Source organism: Euprymna scolopes, chromosome 36 (assembly GCF_053919585.1).
Source record: "Euprymna scolopes isolate OS-2025 chromosome 36, ASM5391958v1, whole genome shotgun sequence".
Taxonomy (NCBI): domain Eukaryota; kingdom Metazoa; phylum Mollusca; class Cephalopoda; order Sepiida; family Sepiolidae; genus Euprymna; species Euprymna scolopes.
This window is the reverse complement of record NC_136517.1, coordinates 11,934,915-11,953,504: the sequence shown is the minus strand read 5'-3', so window position 1 is coordinate 11,953,504 and position 18,590 is coordinate 11,934,915. Positions and strand designations below refer to the sequence as shown.

The 18,590-nt window shown below is 38.5% G+C and overlaps 1 protein-coding gene across 2 annotated transcripts in view; it reads right to left on the bottom strand.

Moving 5' to 3' along the window:
- LOC145260345 (uncharacterized) overlaps nt 1–18,590 on the bottom strand; it is a 68,879-nt gene that overhangs the window by 16,858 nt on the left and 33,431 nt on the right. The window contains exons 2-3 of one of the 2 annotated variants that reach the window (XM_080118264.1): nt 15,123–15,288; nt 6,732–6,855 (exon numbers count right to left, since the gene is read on the bottom strand). In XM_080118264.1, the coding sequence (XP_079974390.1) occupies nt 6,732–6,812 (81 nt within the window). In that variant the 5' untranslated portion in view covers nt 6,813–6,855; nt 15,123–15,288. The remainder of the gene's footprint in view (nt 1–6,731; nt 6,856–15,122; nt 15,289–18,590) is intronic. The other variant, XM_080118263.1, reaches the window with a different exon arrangement.

Sequence of the window (18,590 nt, the reverse complement as noted above, 5' to 3'; positions counted from 1 at the left end):
TTTAGGCACAGATATAGAGTGGGGGAAATTTTTGACAGTGGCTTCAGCTAGACGGGTGTTTTTCGTGAAAGATTGGCGAGGGAGGATCAGAGATTGGAGTTCAGACGAGCACCTGCCATGAAAATAACGATAAAACAAGGATAGGCTCTCAACGTCTCTTCTGTGGGAGAGAGGTTGCAGGGTAGAGAAAAGGGCATCCCCCACTAAGCCACAAAGTCTATTTTGTACTCTGTCAAGGCATGATAGGCTGTTTTTGGCCGCTCCTGCCCAGATATGGCAACAGTATTCCATCCTTGGACGTACTTGGCTTTTATATAGATAGAGAATTGCATCAGTAGTGAGATATCTTCTGGAGCGGTAGAAGGATCCCACCATCTTTCCAGCGACCTTGGCAACAGACTTGATGTACGTGTTCCATTTCAGATCAGGAGTAAAGGTCAAACCCAGAAGCTTGTCAAAACACGGGGCCTCACCCAGACGAGAGCCATCCATCACAATTGATGCCAGATGGGGTCAGAGCGTTGATGATGTAAGGATAGGAGTTTGGTTTTGGATGCATTAAAGTAACCAGCCACATCTTCCCCCACTGAACTACGCGCTCGAGATCAGAGGAGAGAGAATCCGAGAGAACTTTGTCATTTACAGCCTTTGATGTGTTGCCGTAAATGGTCGTGTCATCAGCATAGATGTCAACGAATGATTTAAGTATGTGTTTAGGGAAGTCACCGATGTAGATCAGGAAGAGAGTTGGGCCCAGGATTGACCCCTGAGGGACTCCAGCATTTATATTGCAGGCCTCCGATTTTTGTCCATCTACCACTACTCTTATGAACCTATCGGAGAGAAATGATTTAATAATTGAGAAAACATTTCCAGTTATACTGTAGCTGGAAATCTTGTGAAGTAGACCTTATGCCATACCTTGTCGAAGGCCTTTGATATGTCAAGAGCAATTGCCCTAGAAAGGAAGCCTTTGTCAAGAGATTCACTAATCCTGTGGGATATAACCGTCAGCACATCTGCGGTAGATCTTGCAGAGCGGAAACCATATTGCGTGTCACTAAGAAGGTTATTCCTGCTGAGGTGGTTGACTATTTCTCTATTTAATATAGATTCCAGCAACTTACTCATAACACACAGGAGACTTATTGGTCTGTACTGAGAGGGAGATGACTTATCACCTGAATTCTTAAATACAGGGCAAACTGATGAGGTCTTCCAGGAAGTCGGAAAGCACTTCTCCTTAAGGCAGCGCTTAAATAGTTTTGTAAGTATGGGAGCAAGTTCTGGTTGAAGCTTTTTTAACACTATAATTGGGATGCCATCAGGGTCAGTTGCTTTACTGGAATCTAGGTTTTTTATTAGCTTGGCGACCTCATGCACGGATATTTGTATGTTACCTAGCTTGTTCTGTGTTATAGGAGGAAATATGGGGAGTTGATGGCCTTCGTCGCATCGGGTAGAATTAGCTGCAAAGTTCTTTGCAAATAGTTTGGTCTTGTCTGACGCTGACGAGATGACCTCTGGTCCATTGATAATGGTTGGGATAGAACGCACTCTTCTGTTCAGGATCCTATTTGTTACTTGCCAAAACTGGTGGGAACCAAGCCGCTGATCAGCTACCTTGGATTTAACAGACTGGGCATATAGCTCTCTTGCATTTTTTATTACTCTTTTACAGTGGTTGCTGGCAGACCTAAAAGCGGCTTTAGTCTCAGTGCATCTATTACGTTGGTAGCTATGGAAAAAGTGATTTCTGTGCGCGATAGCAGCAGCACATTCTGGGGAGAACCATGTCTGGCTGTTAGGTTTTTGTTGGAATTTTTTAGATGGTATGAATTGGTCTATGCCTACAATTAACCATTCGGTCAGATCTGATACTATAGAGGACACTTCCTTTTTAAACATGGAGTGCAGAGGTAAATCAGATATGAATGTACGGAAGCTATCCCAGTCAGCCATAGAGTATCAGTATACAGTATGGTGGAGGGGTACGTCTGGGGGCTTCTTACATTTCGTTTTTATCTTAACTGATACGACAGAGTGGTCGGAGGATCCTAGCGGAGAATGAACGGAACATGAACATAGCTCAGGGGAAGTTGTGAGAAAAAGGTCTAAGAGGTTTGCATATTGACCGGGTGTATCGGGCGCACGGGTGGGTTCGCGAACAATCTGAGTGAGGTCATAAGCAATGGCAAAATCATAACAAAACCTCCCTTCATCATCTGTCTTATTTGAATGGGTCAGCCATTCCACGTTATGTACGTTGAAGTCACCACAGATGTGGATGTCAGCCGAGGGATGTGAAGACAGTATGTGGTCTATTTTCTCAGATATGCTCTTAAAGATAGTAACTCCGCTGTTGTGGGGCCTATAGAGGGCAAATATAAATGCAGTGGTGTTAGCAAGTGCAACCCTGAAGCACATATAGGGTAAATTAGGATCTTCTTTAGAGATATCCCTGCCACACGGGAAGCCATCCTTAATGTAGGCACATATTCCATGCCCATGGCGATCTTGGGTGTCAGATTTAGCTGTTAAATTGGAGTATCCGTTAATTATGAACTCATCTAGGGAAGTGGTCGGCCCTATTCCAGTTTCACTTAGAAATAATATGTCCAGTTTCGTCTCCTGTAATTGGGTTTCAACCTCTGGAAGGTTGGAACGTAGACCCCTGATGTTGGAGAAGGAGACCTGGTAGTAGGGGTCTACGTTGGAAGATTGGGGTTCTAGGTTTTCAATTTGACCCCTTAGCAGTCCTGAATATCTGTTGTTTTATTGAAACAAGTGGCTGTTTGTAGCAGCGGGATGTAAACATGTTTATATAACAATAAACAAGTATTATCAGCTCTTTTTATTGAACACTATCTAACAACCTCGTTGAATTCACTAGTCCATTACTTTTGAATATAAAAAGAACCCGAGTATATATATATATATATATATATATATATATATATATATATATATATATATATAATTATTGTTTAATTATAATTATCAAGCTCTTTAAGAATACTTAAGAATGGGCACTGTCCGGGAAATATAAATTAAGAGGCAACCAACTATCATTTATGCATTATTCACAACTTCTGCTCATTCAAACATGCTGTGATTGTCTAATGTTTGTGCATGAATTTTGTGTTTATTGGTTATTAATTCCCTTCATTCTCGTGGGAATTGTTTGGTGGCCCAGAGGTGAAGGCTTAGCAAATGGAGTCAAAGGTGGCTTCATGGCTGGGTTCAAATCTCCCAACCGTTGGGAATTGTCACTTCCTACACTGATGATTGCGTAAGCATGAAACACTAGTTTCTGTAGGTACAAAAGAATAATTATTGTTTATCTATCTATATATCTATAAAAAAAATAAGAATGTGTGTGTGAGGACACTTCTCAACCTATATACCCAATAAGCGTTTGATCTACAGACTTGAAATTTGGTATACAGAGTATTCAGATATGTAGAAAACTTTTTAATCGATTGTCATCTGGAAAAAAGGGCTGCTAAGGGGTCAAATTGAAAAATTGGTATGTGAGGGTTATCGAATTTTTATCTGTTTATCAACTGTTTCATGAATGCACATGCACAAATTGTTCATGTGACTGCTTCCTTATGTTAAGAATAAGTAGGTTTGAAAACACTTTTTAAAGAATGTGTCAAACTGGCCTAATGGTTATCGTATTTAACTCACTGTATTAAGGCTTGGTTTCAAGCTCAGCTTGAATATTATTTTTTTACTTTAAGTTTATAAAGCAATTTTACGGTATTTCTGTTTATAATAAATAAGAAATCTGCATTCATTAAGATATAATATTCATGCAAATTTTTTTTTTTTTTACATAGATGTCACCATTTATCAAGGCAGACAGGCCACTCAAGGATAAGGGCCAAAGAGTGTAGAGTAGTCAAAAGGACAATATAGTAATCGATAGTAATGGAAGTTTGGTAAATTTGTTAACTTATATGGAACGGCTCATCAGAAACTTGCTCACGTTGGACTTGAAGACAACCATATTATAGACAGCTGGAAAGCAGGAAAACGGAAGACAATTCCACAGGCGTGCAGTTCTAAGAAAGAAGCTTTGATCATGGAATCTATGTTTAGGTTTAGGTACAGATAAAGAGTGGGGAAAATTATTGATAATGTTTTCAGCTAGTCTAGTGTTTCTTGTGAAAGTTTGGCGAGGGGGGACCATAGATTGAAGCTCAGTTGAACACTTCCATGAAAATAACGATAAAGCAGAGACAAACTCGCAACATCTCTTCTGTGAGATAGAGGTTGCAGCGAAGAGAAAAGGGACATCTCCCACCAGGCCACAAAGTCTATTTTGAACCCTATCAAGACAGGACAAGTCTTTTCTAGCAGCTCCTGCCCATATGTGGCAACAGTATTCCATCCTTGGACGTATCTGGCTCTTATATAGATAGAGAATTGCATCAGCAGTGAGATATCTACTGGATCGATAGAAGGATCCGACCATTTTTCCAGCGGCCTTGGCAACAGATTTGATGTACGTATTCCATTTAAGATCAGGAGTAAAGGTCAAGCCCAGAAGCCTGTCAAAACTTGAGGCCTCCCCAAGACGAGCCATTCATTTTAATTGATGCCAGATGGGGATCAGAACGTTGATGATGTAAAGATAGAAGCTTGGTTTTAGATGCATTAAAAGTAACCAGCCACTCCTTTCCCCATTGTACAACGTGATCAAGATCAGAGGAGAGAGAATCGGAGAGAACTTGGTCGTTTACTGTCTTAGATGTGCTACCATAGATGGTAGTGTCATCAGCAAAAATGTCTACGAATGATGTAAGGATGTGATTTGGAAGATCATTAATGTAGATCAGGAAGAGAGTTGGGCCCAGGATGGACCCCTGAGGGACTCCAGCATTTATACTGTGAGCTTCTGATTTTTGCCTTTCAACTACTACTCTTATGAACCTATCAGAGAGAAATGATTTAATAATTGAGAAGACATTTCCAGCAATACCATAGCTGGAGATCTTGTGAAGTAAACCTTTATGCCATACCCTATCAAAGGCCTTTGATATGTCAAGAGCAATTGCCCTAGAAAGGTTGCCTCTGTCGAGAGATTCGCTAATCCTATGAGATATAACTGTAAGCACATCTGCTGTAGATCTAGCAGAACAGAAACCATATTGTGTGTCACTAAGAAGGTTATTTTTGCTGAGATGGTTGATTACTTCTCTATTTAACACAGATTCCAGCAACTTACTCATGACGCACAGGAGACTTATTGGCCTGTACTGAGAGGGGGATGAACGATCACCTGAATTCTTAAATGCAGGGCATACTGATGAGATTTTCCAGGGTGATGGGAAGCAATTCTCCTTAAGACAACGTTTAAACAGTTTTGTAAGTATGGGTGCTAGTTCTGGTTGAAGTTTTTTGAGTACTATAATTGGAATATCGTCAGGGCCGGTTGCTTTACTGGAATCAAGGTTTTTGATTAGCTTGGCAACATCACATACAGATATTTGTATATCACATAGTGTGTTTTCTGATACAGGAGGAAATATTGGGGGTTGGCGGCCTTGGTCGCAAAGGGTAGAATTGGCTGCAAAGTTCCTGGCAAAGAGTTTGGCTTTGTCTGATGCTGACAAGATTACCTCAGGTCCATTGATGATAGTTGGGATGGAGCACACGCTTCTGTTCAGGATTCTGTTTGCAATTTGCCAAAACTGGTGGGAACCAAGCTGCTCAGCTAATTTGGACTTGATGGACTGAGCATACAACTCTCTAGCGTTCTTTATTACTTTCTTACAATGGTTGCTCGCAGTCCTGAAAGCGGCTTTAGTTTCCATACATCTATTACGTTGGAAGCAGTGGAAAAAGTGATTTCTGTGCGCAATAGCAGCAGCACATTCTGGAGAAAACCATGGCTGGCTGTTAGGTTTTTGCTGGAACTTTTTCGAGGGTATGAAATTGTCTATACCTACAATTAACCATTCTGTCAGGTCTGATACTATAGACGACACATCCTTTTTAAACATGGAACGCAGAGGAAGATCCGATATAAATGTACGGAAACTATCCCAGTCAGCCATAGTGTATCGATATACTGTACGATGGAGAGGTACGTCTGAGGACTTATTACATTTCATTTTTATCTTAATTGATACAACTAAGTGGTCGGAAGATCCAAGAGGAGACAGAACGGAAACTGAACATAGTTCAGGGCAAGTTGTGAGAAAAAGGTCTAGGAGACTTGCATACTGGCCGTCATTGTCGGGCACACGGGTGGGTTCGTGAACAATCTGAGTGAGGTCATAAGCAATGGAGAAATCATGACAGAGTCTCCCCTCATCATCGGTCTTGTTTGAGTGGGTCAACCATTCCACATTGTGAACATTGAAGTCTCCACATACGTGAATGTTAGCTGAAGGATATATTTTCCAACCGAATAATACCGGGCGGCCTGATAGTATATATATATATATATATATATATATATATATATATATATATATATATATATATATATAAAAATGAGAGAAAGAAAGAGAAAAATTTTCCCCAGTCTGGCAAGATAGCAAAATAATATACACTTATTACATTGTATAACTATTACATTTGTGTCAACACAAAGCCGATTTCTTCAATTATGTAATCTATTCAGAAATGACACAAATAAATGTTGACTTCCATCAGATTTGTCCACAAGTTTGGAAAACAAAACATAATAGAGATTTTTTTTTGTTTGCTCTTACCAATGGATTGCAGACATCGTTGTCGTATAAATGTTTGTTGTTTTTGTTGACATAAGCATTGTTCTGAAACTTGGTCCACATATCAATGTTCTTGGCACAACATCAAATTACTGCATCTTTTAATCTGCGATATAAAAAAGAGATAAAAAGATTACATTAATAAATTTTCTCCATTCAAAAAACAAAAAATGTCACCCATGAAATATTAACAGTTGATAAAATTCATAATCCTTTCTGCAATTTGGCATAGATATACTGATTTATCCGCCAATTTTCTACTCATGAATGTCCAACAGTCTTTGTTTTATGATCATTTAAATATAGGGTGTTTCAAAAGAAGATGACGGATTTAAAATTTGAATTCAACTAAAAATACAAATCTACAATAAATATCTGTTTCTCAGTGGTGTAACAACTCTGCTTGTTTTAGGACACCCTATATAAGCATACATAAATCCAGCTTCTTTTGGGACACCTTATATAAGCATACCTAGACCCAGCTTCTTTTGGGACACCTTATATAAGCATACATAGACCCAGCTTCTTTTGGGACACCTTATATAAGCATACCTAGACCCAGCTTCTTTTGGGACACCTTATATAAGCATACCTAGACCCAGCTTCTTTTGGGACACCTTATATAAGCATACCTAGACCCAGCTTCTTTTGGGACACCTTATATAAGCATACCTAGACCCAGCTTCTTTTGGGACACCTTATATAAGCATACCTAGACCCAGCTTCTTTTGGGACACCTTATATAAGCATACCTAGACCCAGCTTCTTTTGGGACACCTTATATAAGCATACCTAGACCCAGCTTCTTTTGGGACACCTATATAAGCATACATAGACCCAGCTTCTTTTGGGACACCTTATATAAGCATACATAGACCCAGCTTCTTTTGGGACACCTTATATAAGCATACCTAGACCCAGCTTCTTTTGGGACACCTTATATAAGCATACCTAGACCCAGCTTCTTTTGGGACACCCTATATAAGCATACATAGACCCAGCTTCTTTTGGGACACCTTATATAAGCATACATAGACCCAGCTTCTTTTGGGACACCTTATATAAGCATACCTAGACCCAGCTTCTTTTGGGACACCTTATATAAGCATACCTAGACCCAGCTTCTTTTGGGACACCTTATATAAGCATACCTAGACCCAGCTTCTTTTGGGACACCTTATATAAGCATACATAGACCCAGCTTCTTTTGGGACACCTTATATAAGCATACCTAGACCCAGCTTCTTTTGGGACACCTTATATAAGCATACCTAGACCCAGCTTCTTTTGGGACACCTTATATAAGCATACCTAGACCCAGCTTCTTTTGGGACACCTTATATAAGCATACCTAGACCCAGCTTCTTTTGGGACACCTTATATAAGCATACCTAGACCCAGCTTCTTTTGGGACACCTTATATAAGCATACCTAGACCCAGCTTCTTTTGGGACACCTTATATAAGCATACCTAGACCCAGCTTCTTTTGGGACACCTTATATAAGCATACCTAGACCCAGCTTCTTTTGGGACACCTTATATAAGCATACCTAGACCCAGCTTGTTTTGGGACACCTTATATAAGCATACATAGATCCAGCTTCTTTTGGGACACCCTATATAAGCATACCTAGACCCAGCTCCTTTTGGGACACCTTATATAAGCATACCTAGACCCAGCTTCTTTTGGGACACCTTATATAAGCATACCTAGACCCAGCTTCTTTTGGGACACCTTATATAAGCATACCTAGACCCAGCTTCTTTTGGGACACCTTATATAAGCATACCTAGACGCAGCTTCTTTTGGGACACCTTATATAAGCATACCTAGACCCAGCTTCTTTTGGGACACCTTATATAAGCATACCTAGACCCAGCTTCTTTTGGGACACCTTATATAAGCATACCTAGACCCAGCTTCTTTTGGGACACCTTATATAAGCATACATAGACCCAGCTTCTTTTGGGACACCTTATATAAGCATTCCTAGACCCAGCTTCTTTTGGGACACCCTATATAAGCATACCTAGACCCAGCTTCTTTTGGGACACCTTATATAAGCATACCTAGACCCAGCTTCTTTTGGGACACCTTATATAAGCATACCTAGACCCAGCTTCTTTTGGGACACCCTATATAAGCATACCTAGACCCAGCTTCTTTTGGGACATCTTATATAAGCATACCTAGACCCAGCTTCTTTTGGGACACCCTATATAAGCATACCTAGACGCAGCTTCTTTTGGGACACCTTATATAAGCATACCTAGACCCAGCTTCTTTTGGGACACCTTATATAAGCATACCTAGACCCAGCTTCTTTTGGGACACCTTATATAAGCATACCTAGACCCAGCTTCTTTTGGGACACCCTATATAAGCATACCTAGACCCAGATTCTTTTGGGACACCTTATATAAGCATACCTAGACCCAGCTTCTTTTGGGACACCTTATATAAGCATACCTAGAGACTAGTGGTACATACACCGGCCCAGATGTAGCAACAATACTCCATGCTTGGGCGAATGGTGGCTTTATAGAGATATAGGATTCTCTACTATTGCAATAACTTTCATGTAAATGCCCATAGCCCTCTCCAGAAAAAAATAAAATAAAATAACACCCGTGAAACCATTAATAAAATTCACAATCTGTTCTGCAATTTGGCACAAACATACTTTTTTCTTTTTACGAAAGAAGTCACCACTTATCAAGATCCAAAAGCCACTCAAGGATAACGGTTAATGAGTGTAAGATGGTTGGGGAGGCAACAACGTAGTGGTCATTAGTGGTGCAAATTGGTTCAATTTGATAATTTCAGTTTATGTCTGACTTGTCCACCAATGTTAACTCATGAATATTTGGTAGGGGATTAATAATTTTCCAAGCATGTTTTATCAATAATTTTAATTCCATAAAGCTTCCTCTACCAACCAATTAAATGTTTTCAATGACTGAATTAAATTTCGATTTTCTTAATATACAAGTTGCCTTTAATAAGTTTCCGGACTTTTTTGGTAGGGGTACTTTTATTGATAGAACACACATCAAACTCTAGTCCCCTTTGAAGTAATCTCCTCTGGCTGCAATGCACTTGTTGTACCATTCCAATAACTTCTGGAAGCCCCCATGGAAGTCCGCTTATGTAAGTGTGTCAATGACCCTCTTCACAGCCTCTTTCATCTTCTTAATTGTCTCATAATAGCAGCCTCTAAGGTTTACCTTGAGCAAGGTCTGGGCTATGGGGAGGGTGAGGAACGGTCTTGATGCCCATGACAACGTCTTTCTTTCTTATCTTCTCTGAGCATCCTTGGGACAAACTTCCTGCAAATCTTCTGCATCTTCAGTTCCACACACTGTGTACAGTTCCCACACTGGCATCAAACCTATTTTAATCACTTAATTTTTATATCAACCAGTGAATCTATTATGCCCTTATCTCATCAGAAGAAATAACGACAATCAATCATTACGCCATATTGAATTTTCTCCAAAAATTCAATATGGCATAATGGAAAACTATAAAGGTATTTGCAGCTTCTCTTCCAATTTTCAAATTTTAATCATGTCAAATCACACTTCATTTCCTTTTGACGGATTGATTGTTGCTATTTCTTCTGATGAGTTAAGGGCATAATAGATTCACTGATTGATATAACAATTAAGTGATCGATTTTGCGCTATGAAACAGATACTGTCAAGAATTGTAAAGTCAACTGAATTAATGGAATAAATTATATGGTCAACATCATGAATTTTGGAATATAACCTTTTGTCATTTATTCTCTATTATTGCTCTGTAATTACATTAAGCTTCTTAAATAAGGATTGATATATATTATAAGAAAATATATTTCAACAGAAATATATATATCTATAATATAAAGCTGAACGTCTGTGTGTGTCTGGTCACAAATAGGCTCCTATATGGTTGACTATAATAGAAAACTGATCACATATAATGATAGAAGATGTATTGAGACACAGGAATGGGTATGTTTGATCTGGCATAATGATGATTCATTAAAATTGTGGAGTCTGCATACGAGCCTGGTCCACGAAGTATGGAAATAAAAAATTTAAAAAAAAACGTTTACAAATGTTTTTGATATAGATGTACATAATAATACTTTGATAAGTATGTTTTAACTTAAATAGGGATGGTATAATACAATTGTAGGGGACTAAAAATTAGAGGACACCGGGGAGGAGTAATCTGCCCCTGCTCTAAGGCTGATTGATTTTTCCCTTTGGTCATGGGCAGACGTGTTGCCTTTCCCTCTCAAGAAGAGATGAACCTTCGTTCCACCACGAGGTGAGCTCCGAGAACTTTTTCCACCAGTCGGTGAGTCTTATCGAACTGTCGCTATTGTATTGTGTTTTATTGTTGTTTAAATGTTTGTCAGTGTATAATAAATGTGTAAACGTAATTGGGCAATTGTGTTTAGTCATATATTTTTTTTGTTTAGTTAAAACTAACATAATTGTGGGGTCTGCATTTGCGCCTGGCCGCCATAGAATCGAAATAGGCACAAACTTTAATAAAGACTTTTCATATCTATCTGCATAGGTATACTTTGATAATTATGTTCCAGTTTGAAGAAATATGGTATAATAAAATTATGGGGTGTTCGTTCGCGCCTGACCTCCATAGAATGGAAATATGTCACAAAGTTTAACAAGGTTTTTTAATATAGATCCACGGAATATTGTGATAAGTGTTTCAGTATGAACAGGTACGGTATAATAAATTATGTGGTTTATCTATTTTATTTTTATTTTCATCATATTTTGCTTTGGTTTTGATACCTCCAAATTCGAAGCTATCTCTTTACAACCCTTCCTTTTCATAACCTATCATACTTTCATAAATCAGAGTCCATTTTCTATAGGCTGCTTTTGAACCCAGTCAACGACGGGTACTTTTGCTAAGTGATAAGTCCTCTCCCTCTCAGTACAGACCTATAAGTCGCCTGTGTGTCATGAGTAAGTTGCTGGAATCCATACTAAATAGAGAAATAGTCAACCACCTCAGCAGAAATAACCTTCTTAGTGACACGCAATATGGTTTCCGTTCTGCAAGATCTACCGCAGATGTGCTAACAGTTATATCTTATAGGATTAGCGAATCTCTTGACAAAGGCTACCTTTCTAGGGCAATTGCTCTTGACATATCAAAGGCCTTCGACAAGGCATGGCATAAAGGCCTACTTCACAAGATTTCCAGCTATGGTATAACTGGAAATGTTTTCTCAATCATTAAATCGTTTCTCTCTAATAGACTTATAAGAGTAGTGGTCGATGGACAAAAATCAGAGGCCTGCAGTATTAATGCTGGAGTCCCTCAGGGGTCAATCCTGGGCCCAACTCTCTTCCTGATCTACATCAATGATCTCCCTAAACACATACTTAAATCATTCGTTGACATCTATTCTGAGAACACGACCATCTACGGCAACACATCAAAGGCTGTCAATGACAAAGTTCTCTCGGATTCTCTCTCCTCTGATCTCGAGCGTGTAGTTCAGTGGGGGAAGAGGTGGCTGGTTACTTTTAATGCATCTAAAACCAAGCTTCTATCTTTACACCATCAACGCTCTGATCCCCATCTGGCATCAATTGTAATGGATGGCTCTCGCCTAGGTGAAGCTCAATGTTTTGACAAGCTTCTGGGATTGACCTTTACTCCTGATATGAAATGGAAGATGTACATCAAGTCTCTTGCCAGGGTCGCTGGATAGGTGGTGGGTTCCTTCTACCGCTCCAGAAGATATCTCACTACTGATGCAATTCTCTATCTATATAAAAGCCAAGTACATCCAAGGATGGAATACTGCTGCCATATCTGGGCAGGAGCTGCTAAAAATAGCCTATCCTGCCTTAACAGAGTACAAAATAGACTTCATGGCTTAGTGGGGGATGCCCTTTTCTCTTCCATGCAACCTCTCTCCCACATGGGAGACGTTGCGAGCCTGTCTTTGTTTTACCATTATTTCCATGGCAAGTGCTCATCTAAGCTCCAATCTCTGGTCCCCCCTCGCCAATCTTTTACGAAAAACACCCATCTAGCTGAACCCACTGTCAAAAATTTTTCCCACTCTCTATCTGTGCCTAAATCAAAATGTAGATTCCATGAACACAGCTTCTTTGTTAGAAGAGCACGCCAGTGGAACTCTGTTCCATCTGCCTGTTTCCCACCTGACTACAACTTGGATGTCTTCAAGTCCAACGTAAACAAGTTCCTGATGGGCCACCCCCTTAAGTAGGCGCTTTATGAAATCTCAACACTAACGTACAACTTACTGTACATGCAATAACCCTTATCCCTGAGTGGCTTCCGGGCCTTGATAAGTGGTGACCTCCTTGTAGAAAAAAAAAAAAAAAAAAAGCTTGCAGCTCGGTGTTGGCTAGTCGTACAATATACTTTTTTTTTTTTTTTTTTTTTTTTTTTACAAAGGCATCACCACATTATCAAGGCCCAGAGGCCACTCAAGGATAAGGGTTAAAGAGTGTACAGTAGAAATTGGTCAATATAGTAATCATTAGTAATGAAAATTTGGTAAATTTGATAACTTATATGGAACGGCTCATCAAGAACTTATTTACTTTAGACTTGAACACAACCATATTGTAGTCAGCCGGAAAGCAGGAAAACGGAAGACAATTCCACAGGCGTGCAGTTCTAAGAAAGAAGCTTTGTTCATGGAATCTACGTTTAGGTTTAGGCACAGACAAAGAGTGGGGGAAATTATTGATAGTGTTTACAGCTAGACGAGTGTTTCTTGTGAAAGTTTTGCGAGGGGGGACCATAGATTGAAGCTCAGTTGAACACTTTCCATGAAAATAACGATACATCAGAGACAAACTCGCAACATCTCTTCTGTGAGATAGAGGTTGCAAGGAGGAGAAAAGGACATCTCCTACGAGGCTACGAAGTCTATTTTGAACTCTATCAAGGCAGGACAAGTCCTTTCTAGCAGCTCCTGCCCAGATGTGGCAACAGTATTCCATCCTTGGACGTACCTGACTCTTATATAGATAGAGAATAGCATCAGCAGTGAGATATCTACCGGATCGATAGAAAGATCCCACCATTTTTCCAGCGGCCTTGGCAACAGATTTGATATACGTGTTCCATTTAAGATCAGGAGTAATGGTCAAGCCCAGAAGCTTGTCAAAACTTGAGGCCTCCTGAAGACGAGAGCCATTCATTTCAATTGATGACAAATGTGGATTAGAATGTTGATGATGTAAAGAGAGAAGCTTAGTTTTAGATGCATTAAAAGTAACCAGCCACTCCTTTCCCCATTGTACTATGTGCATGATATTTTAATTTATGCAGACTGTGTATGTATTATTATAATATCAATCCTCTATCGATTATTATCTATTACTAGGAATAATTTGCCTCGTGGATTAATTAAAAAAAAATTTTTTAAATAAAAAAAAATAATAATAATGTCATTCATCAAATTCCGTCTGTGTTTGTTTACAATATCACATCAGCTGATATTTGGGCTTGACGATGAATGCCCTGGAAAAATCACTTCTGATTAAATGTTTAGTTTTAAAATATGCAAACAAAGAAATGATTTGCAGCGATTTTAAATGGTACCCCTTCTTTTATCGTAAATTGAACTCATTAACAAGGAAAAATTAAAATAAATTAGTGAGGTTCACCAGGCTTGCACAGGGGATCATTCGATCTGTAATCAGATGCTTCATCACTAAGCTATATCTCTAGACTATAATAAGTCTGTTTTTCTTTTAAGAACAAGTGACTTGTTAAGATTTAAATCTCTCCCTTGGCCAGTGTAACGTAAAATATTCCCCTGTAAAAATTATTCTTTTTTTATCTATAAGAGAAAAAAGCTATTTTTAAGATCGGATTTTTCCGATTTTCGATACTTATCAGATGAATTTCTGTAAAAAACATATCTAAGAACACTGCCAGACATAAATTAGCTTTGTGTAAAATTTGTAAAAGACAGGCTCAGCTGTTTTGGAACCTATGAGGAAGGAAGTCACACACACACACACACACACACACACACACACACACACAGTCACACACACACACACACACACACACACACACACACACACACACACACACACACACACACACACACACACAGAGTGACTTTTATATAATAGTAGAGATAGAGATATACAGTATTTCAAAATATTATATTGTATCATTGATTTAAATATCATTAACCTGTTTTGATGATAATGCAGGAATGATAAATGAATAAGAAGCATTCGCATTTATTCCAGTAGATATACTAAAACAGTAAAAAAAAAAATGATACTCATTTGTTTTTATTTCAGAGGAAAGAAAACAGGTAATGTACAACACCTACTTGTCCCGTCATTCGTTGACGAAAGTAAGGTTGAGCCGCTGAGAAAAAGCTAGTGTGGCTGCCAGTACTAACATCAAATAAAAATGGTATGAAGCAACGGAAGTCGGCAAGCAGTTCTACCCAGGGAACAAAATATTTCGTGAGACAAAAGGTTTTCGAGGATTTTCTGAAATAATAATATTAACTATCATTATTGTTGTTATACATTTACGCCATCAAAATATTTATCATGGCACGAGTTATAACATATCTTCTTTTTTTTTTTTTTATTATTACATTTTCACCCCAAACAAGGAACATTGCCACTTTGGTGTAGGGGGCTACTATCAGGGGCAACAACTACTGGGGTACTATGTAGGGATTTGGGCAGCAAGATGTTGGTTCACATTGCACTTGAACTTCTGCATGTTAGTACAGTTGGGGAAAAAGAGACCTGGAATGGAATTCCAAAGTCTAGCGGTTCTGGGGAAGAAACTACTGGAGTAGAAACATCTTTTACATCTAGGGATCTATACAGTGTGGGGGTGGGATTTTGCAGCCTGTTAGGTGTGTCGAGGGTGTTCATGTCGTGGGGACACGAGTGCTTGCAGTTCTCCATAATGCTTCAGCATATTCTGGGGTGGGGGTCTTAAATATCTACTTATATATAAACTACAGGATGGAACGATAAAGTTGTTGCCCTAAAAAAAAAATGCTACAACTTATTTTAAAACTTTTATTGAAAAAAACTAATTCAGGTAACTTGATGATGTAGTAGAGCTGACATCTATTCAATGTAGCTGCCTTCAGCCTCAATCACTGCCTCGATATGGGTCCAGAACTGGGAGCATGCCTTTTCCACAAGCGCTGGTGGGAGCTTGGTTAATACTCAGTGGATGACAGCAATGAGGCTGGTTTTGGTGTTGTGGGAGGTCATGTTGGTGCTTTTTTCGATGTATAGCCAAATGAAGTAATCCAGTGGGTTTAGGTTGGGGGAGGGGTGGGCAGTGAGAGAAGGTACAAAAGTGTAGCACTCCTAATGAAAACAAGGCAGTCTCTTTGGACTTGTGAGCTGGAACAGAATCCTGCTGCCACACTTAGGGTCTACCAGCAGCCACCAGGGAATCACCACACTCTTCAGCACATCCAGGTACACTTTGGTGTTGACTTTCAAGCCGACTTCAAAGATGTGACGTGGTATGATGTGGCCCTCACTTGAAACCACACCAAAGATCATAACCGTGGCCAGAAATTTTGTTTTCATCACCCTGGGTATGTCCCTGTCATTTATGGCAACCCAGCAATGTATTTTCAGGGTGCTGGCAATGGTCCTGTTGTCATAACTTAGATCGATAGAGAGCATGAATTGGACAGCGGCGCATCTCTGATTTCACTCATTGAACATTGTGTCATTTTCAGACATGATAGCAGGTTCCTATCGCTCTTAGGATTTGTACACAAATAGCCAACTAGTAGATGGTCTGCAACAAAAAAAGAAAACCAGTTTTCATCAAATGGAAATGGAATCATGTCATCTTTTCTAGGGCGACAATCTTATCATCCCATCCAGTAATAAATAATATCAAATGTTTACTTATATATAAAAGACACTTTGTTAGTGTGTGTGTGTGAGTTTGTTTGACTATGGGCTGATTTTTTTGAAATTTCACACAAATGTACTTTATGTGTATGAGAGTGTTCTAAAATAGATTTTGTATTGGAATTCCTCCGATAAGTATTGAAAATTGATAATCGAAAAAATCCCATTTAGGAAAGAACTGTCAGATTTTGATCAAAGTTCACAAGTGAATTTAAGAAATTTTATCACTGCACAAGCAAAAGAGCCTGGCATATAAAATCAACAGTATGCTCTTTGATAAGACAAGGGTGCGTTTGAAATGAATATTTTTGGGGGGGAATACAATTGAACCATGATACTTGACTTTTGCATTTTAAACTTTAATTCTCAAGCCATTATATAAAATTTTATAAAATTAGCAGTAGGTTCACTAGAGTGCAATATAAACTAAAATGTATTGTGGTCTAGGTCACAGTGGAAACGCATGTGAAACTTCCTCTTGATGTACTGCAGTGAGTCCCTAACTAGACTAGGCAATCAAGCGAGTAGAGAATATTAGGGGTCACCAGTTAGCAAGAGCAGTTTACAACTTTGCCAATTTTATGGGTCAGTTATAAACACTTTTGGGTACTTTAAAGGTTCCTTGGAGTTAGAAGATAAATTTAAAGTAATACCATAATTTGTCACATTGTGTAATAAGTAGAGATGTACCAATTGATCAGCAGGTAATCGGTTAATTACCGATTAATTGGCCAATTAATTACTTTTCTCTTTTGTATTAAATTTAAACCATTTCATCACTGCCAAGTGACTCATTAACATAGTAACTGCTAATTTAACTTACATTTAATTAAGTGTCTGGCCACTATTATGGCTTTTGTCTTTAATAAGTAAAATTACAAAATACAAAGTACAATTTCCATGTCTTAAATGAATATAATTAAACAATTAGATAAGAAAAATAGAAATTACAAACTAACAACAAAGTACAAATTGTAATTTTTTAAGTGAATAACTCTAGCTGCTGCTCTACTTCCTCTTCTAATTATGCTGTCTGCCTCCTTTGCTCTCATATACTCCTCTCAGTGTTTAAAGTTGAATACTTTTAAGTTGTAATATAGAAATGTTAGTTTCTCCATTCTCAGGACACAGCTGTTCCTTATAGGTTCATACACATTACCACCTGTACCACAGATGAAGCCACTTTACTCAGCAGTGGTAAGGTCTCCTATGTCTTCTTTCACCAATGAAATGGATCATCACTTCTTGTGAGTAGTGGTAAAACTACGAAATGGTTAAATTCTTTTGTGTATTTAAGCATAAACTTTGGAGTTTAGATTATGATTCTTGTATTTCTGTTGTGTTAGGTTGACAAGAAAGTTCTTGCAGAATTTTTAATTTTGATTTCAAATGATGTATTTTCAAATAAGTTTTCGTTATAATATCTTTACTTTATATATAATTTTAAAGAGCGTTTTTCACTCTATCCAATTTTTTAAATTACAATCATTTTAAAACAATTAATTAAATTAAAGCAAAAATTTTCAGAACGCTGAAGATGGAAAAAAGCAATTTTGCACACTTATTTCAATTCAAGCTAGGCCGAAAGCCTGATGAAACAGCTCGTGATATCAACAAAGTGTTTAGCCCAGGAACCACTACTGAATGCATAATACAATGGTGGTTTAAACATTTTGTGGTGGCATTAAGAGTCTTGAGCGTAATGGTTGGCCATCTGATGTTGACAACAATCAATTAAGAGCCTTAGTCAAAGCCAATCCATGCACAAATTGTTCGAGAACTTACTTCTGAATTAGATGTAATGTATACAATCATTTCCAACTACTTGAGAAAGATTTGAAAAACAAAAAAACTTGATAAATGGATGCCTCACAAATTAAACGACAACC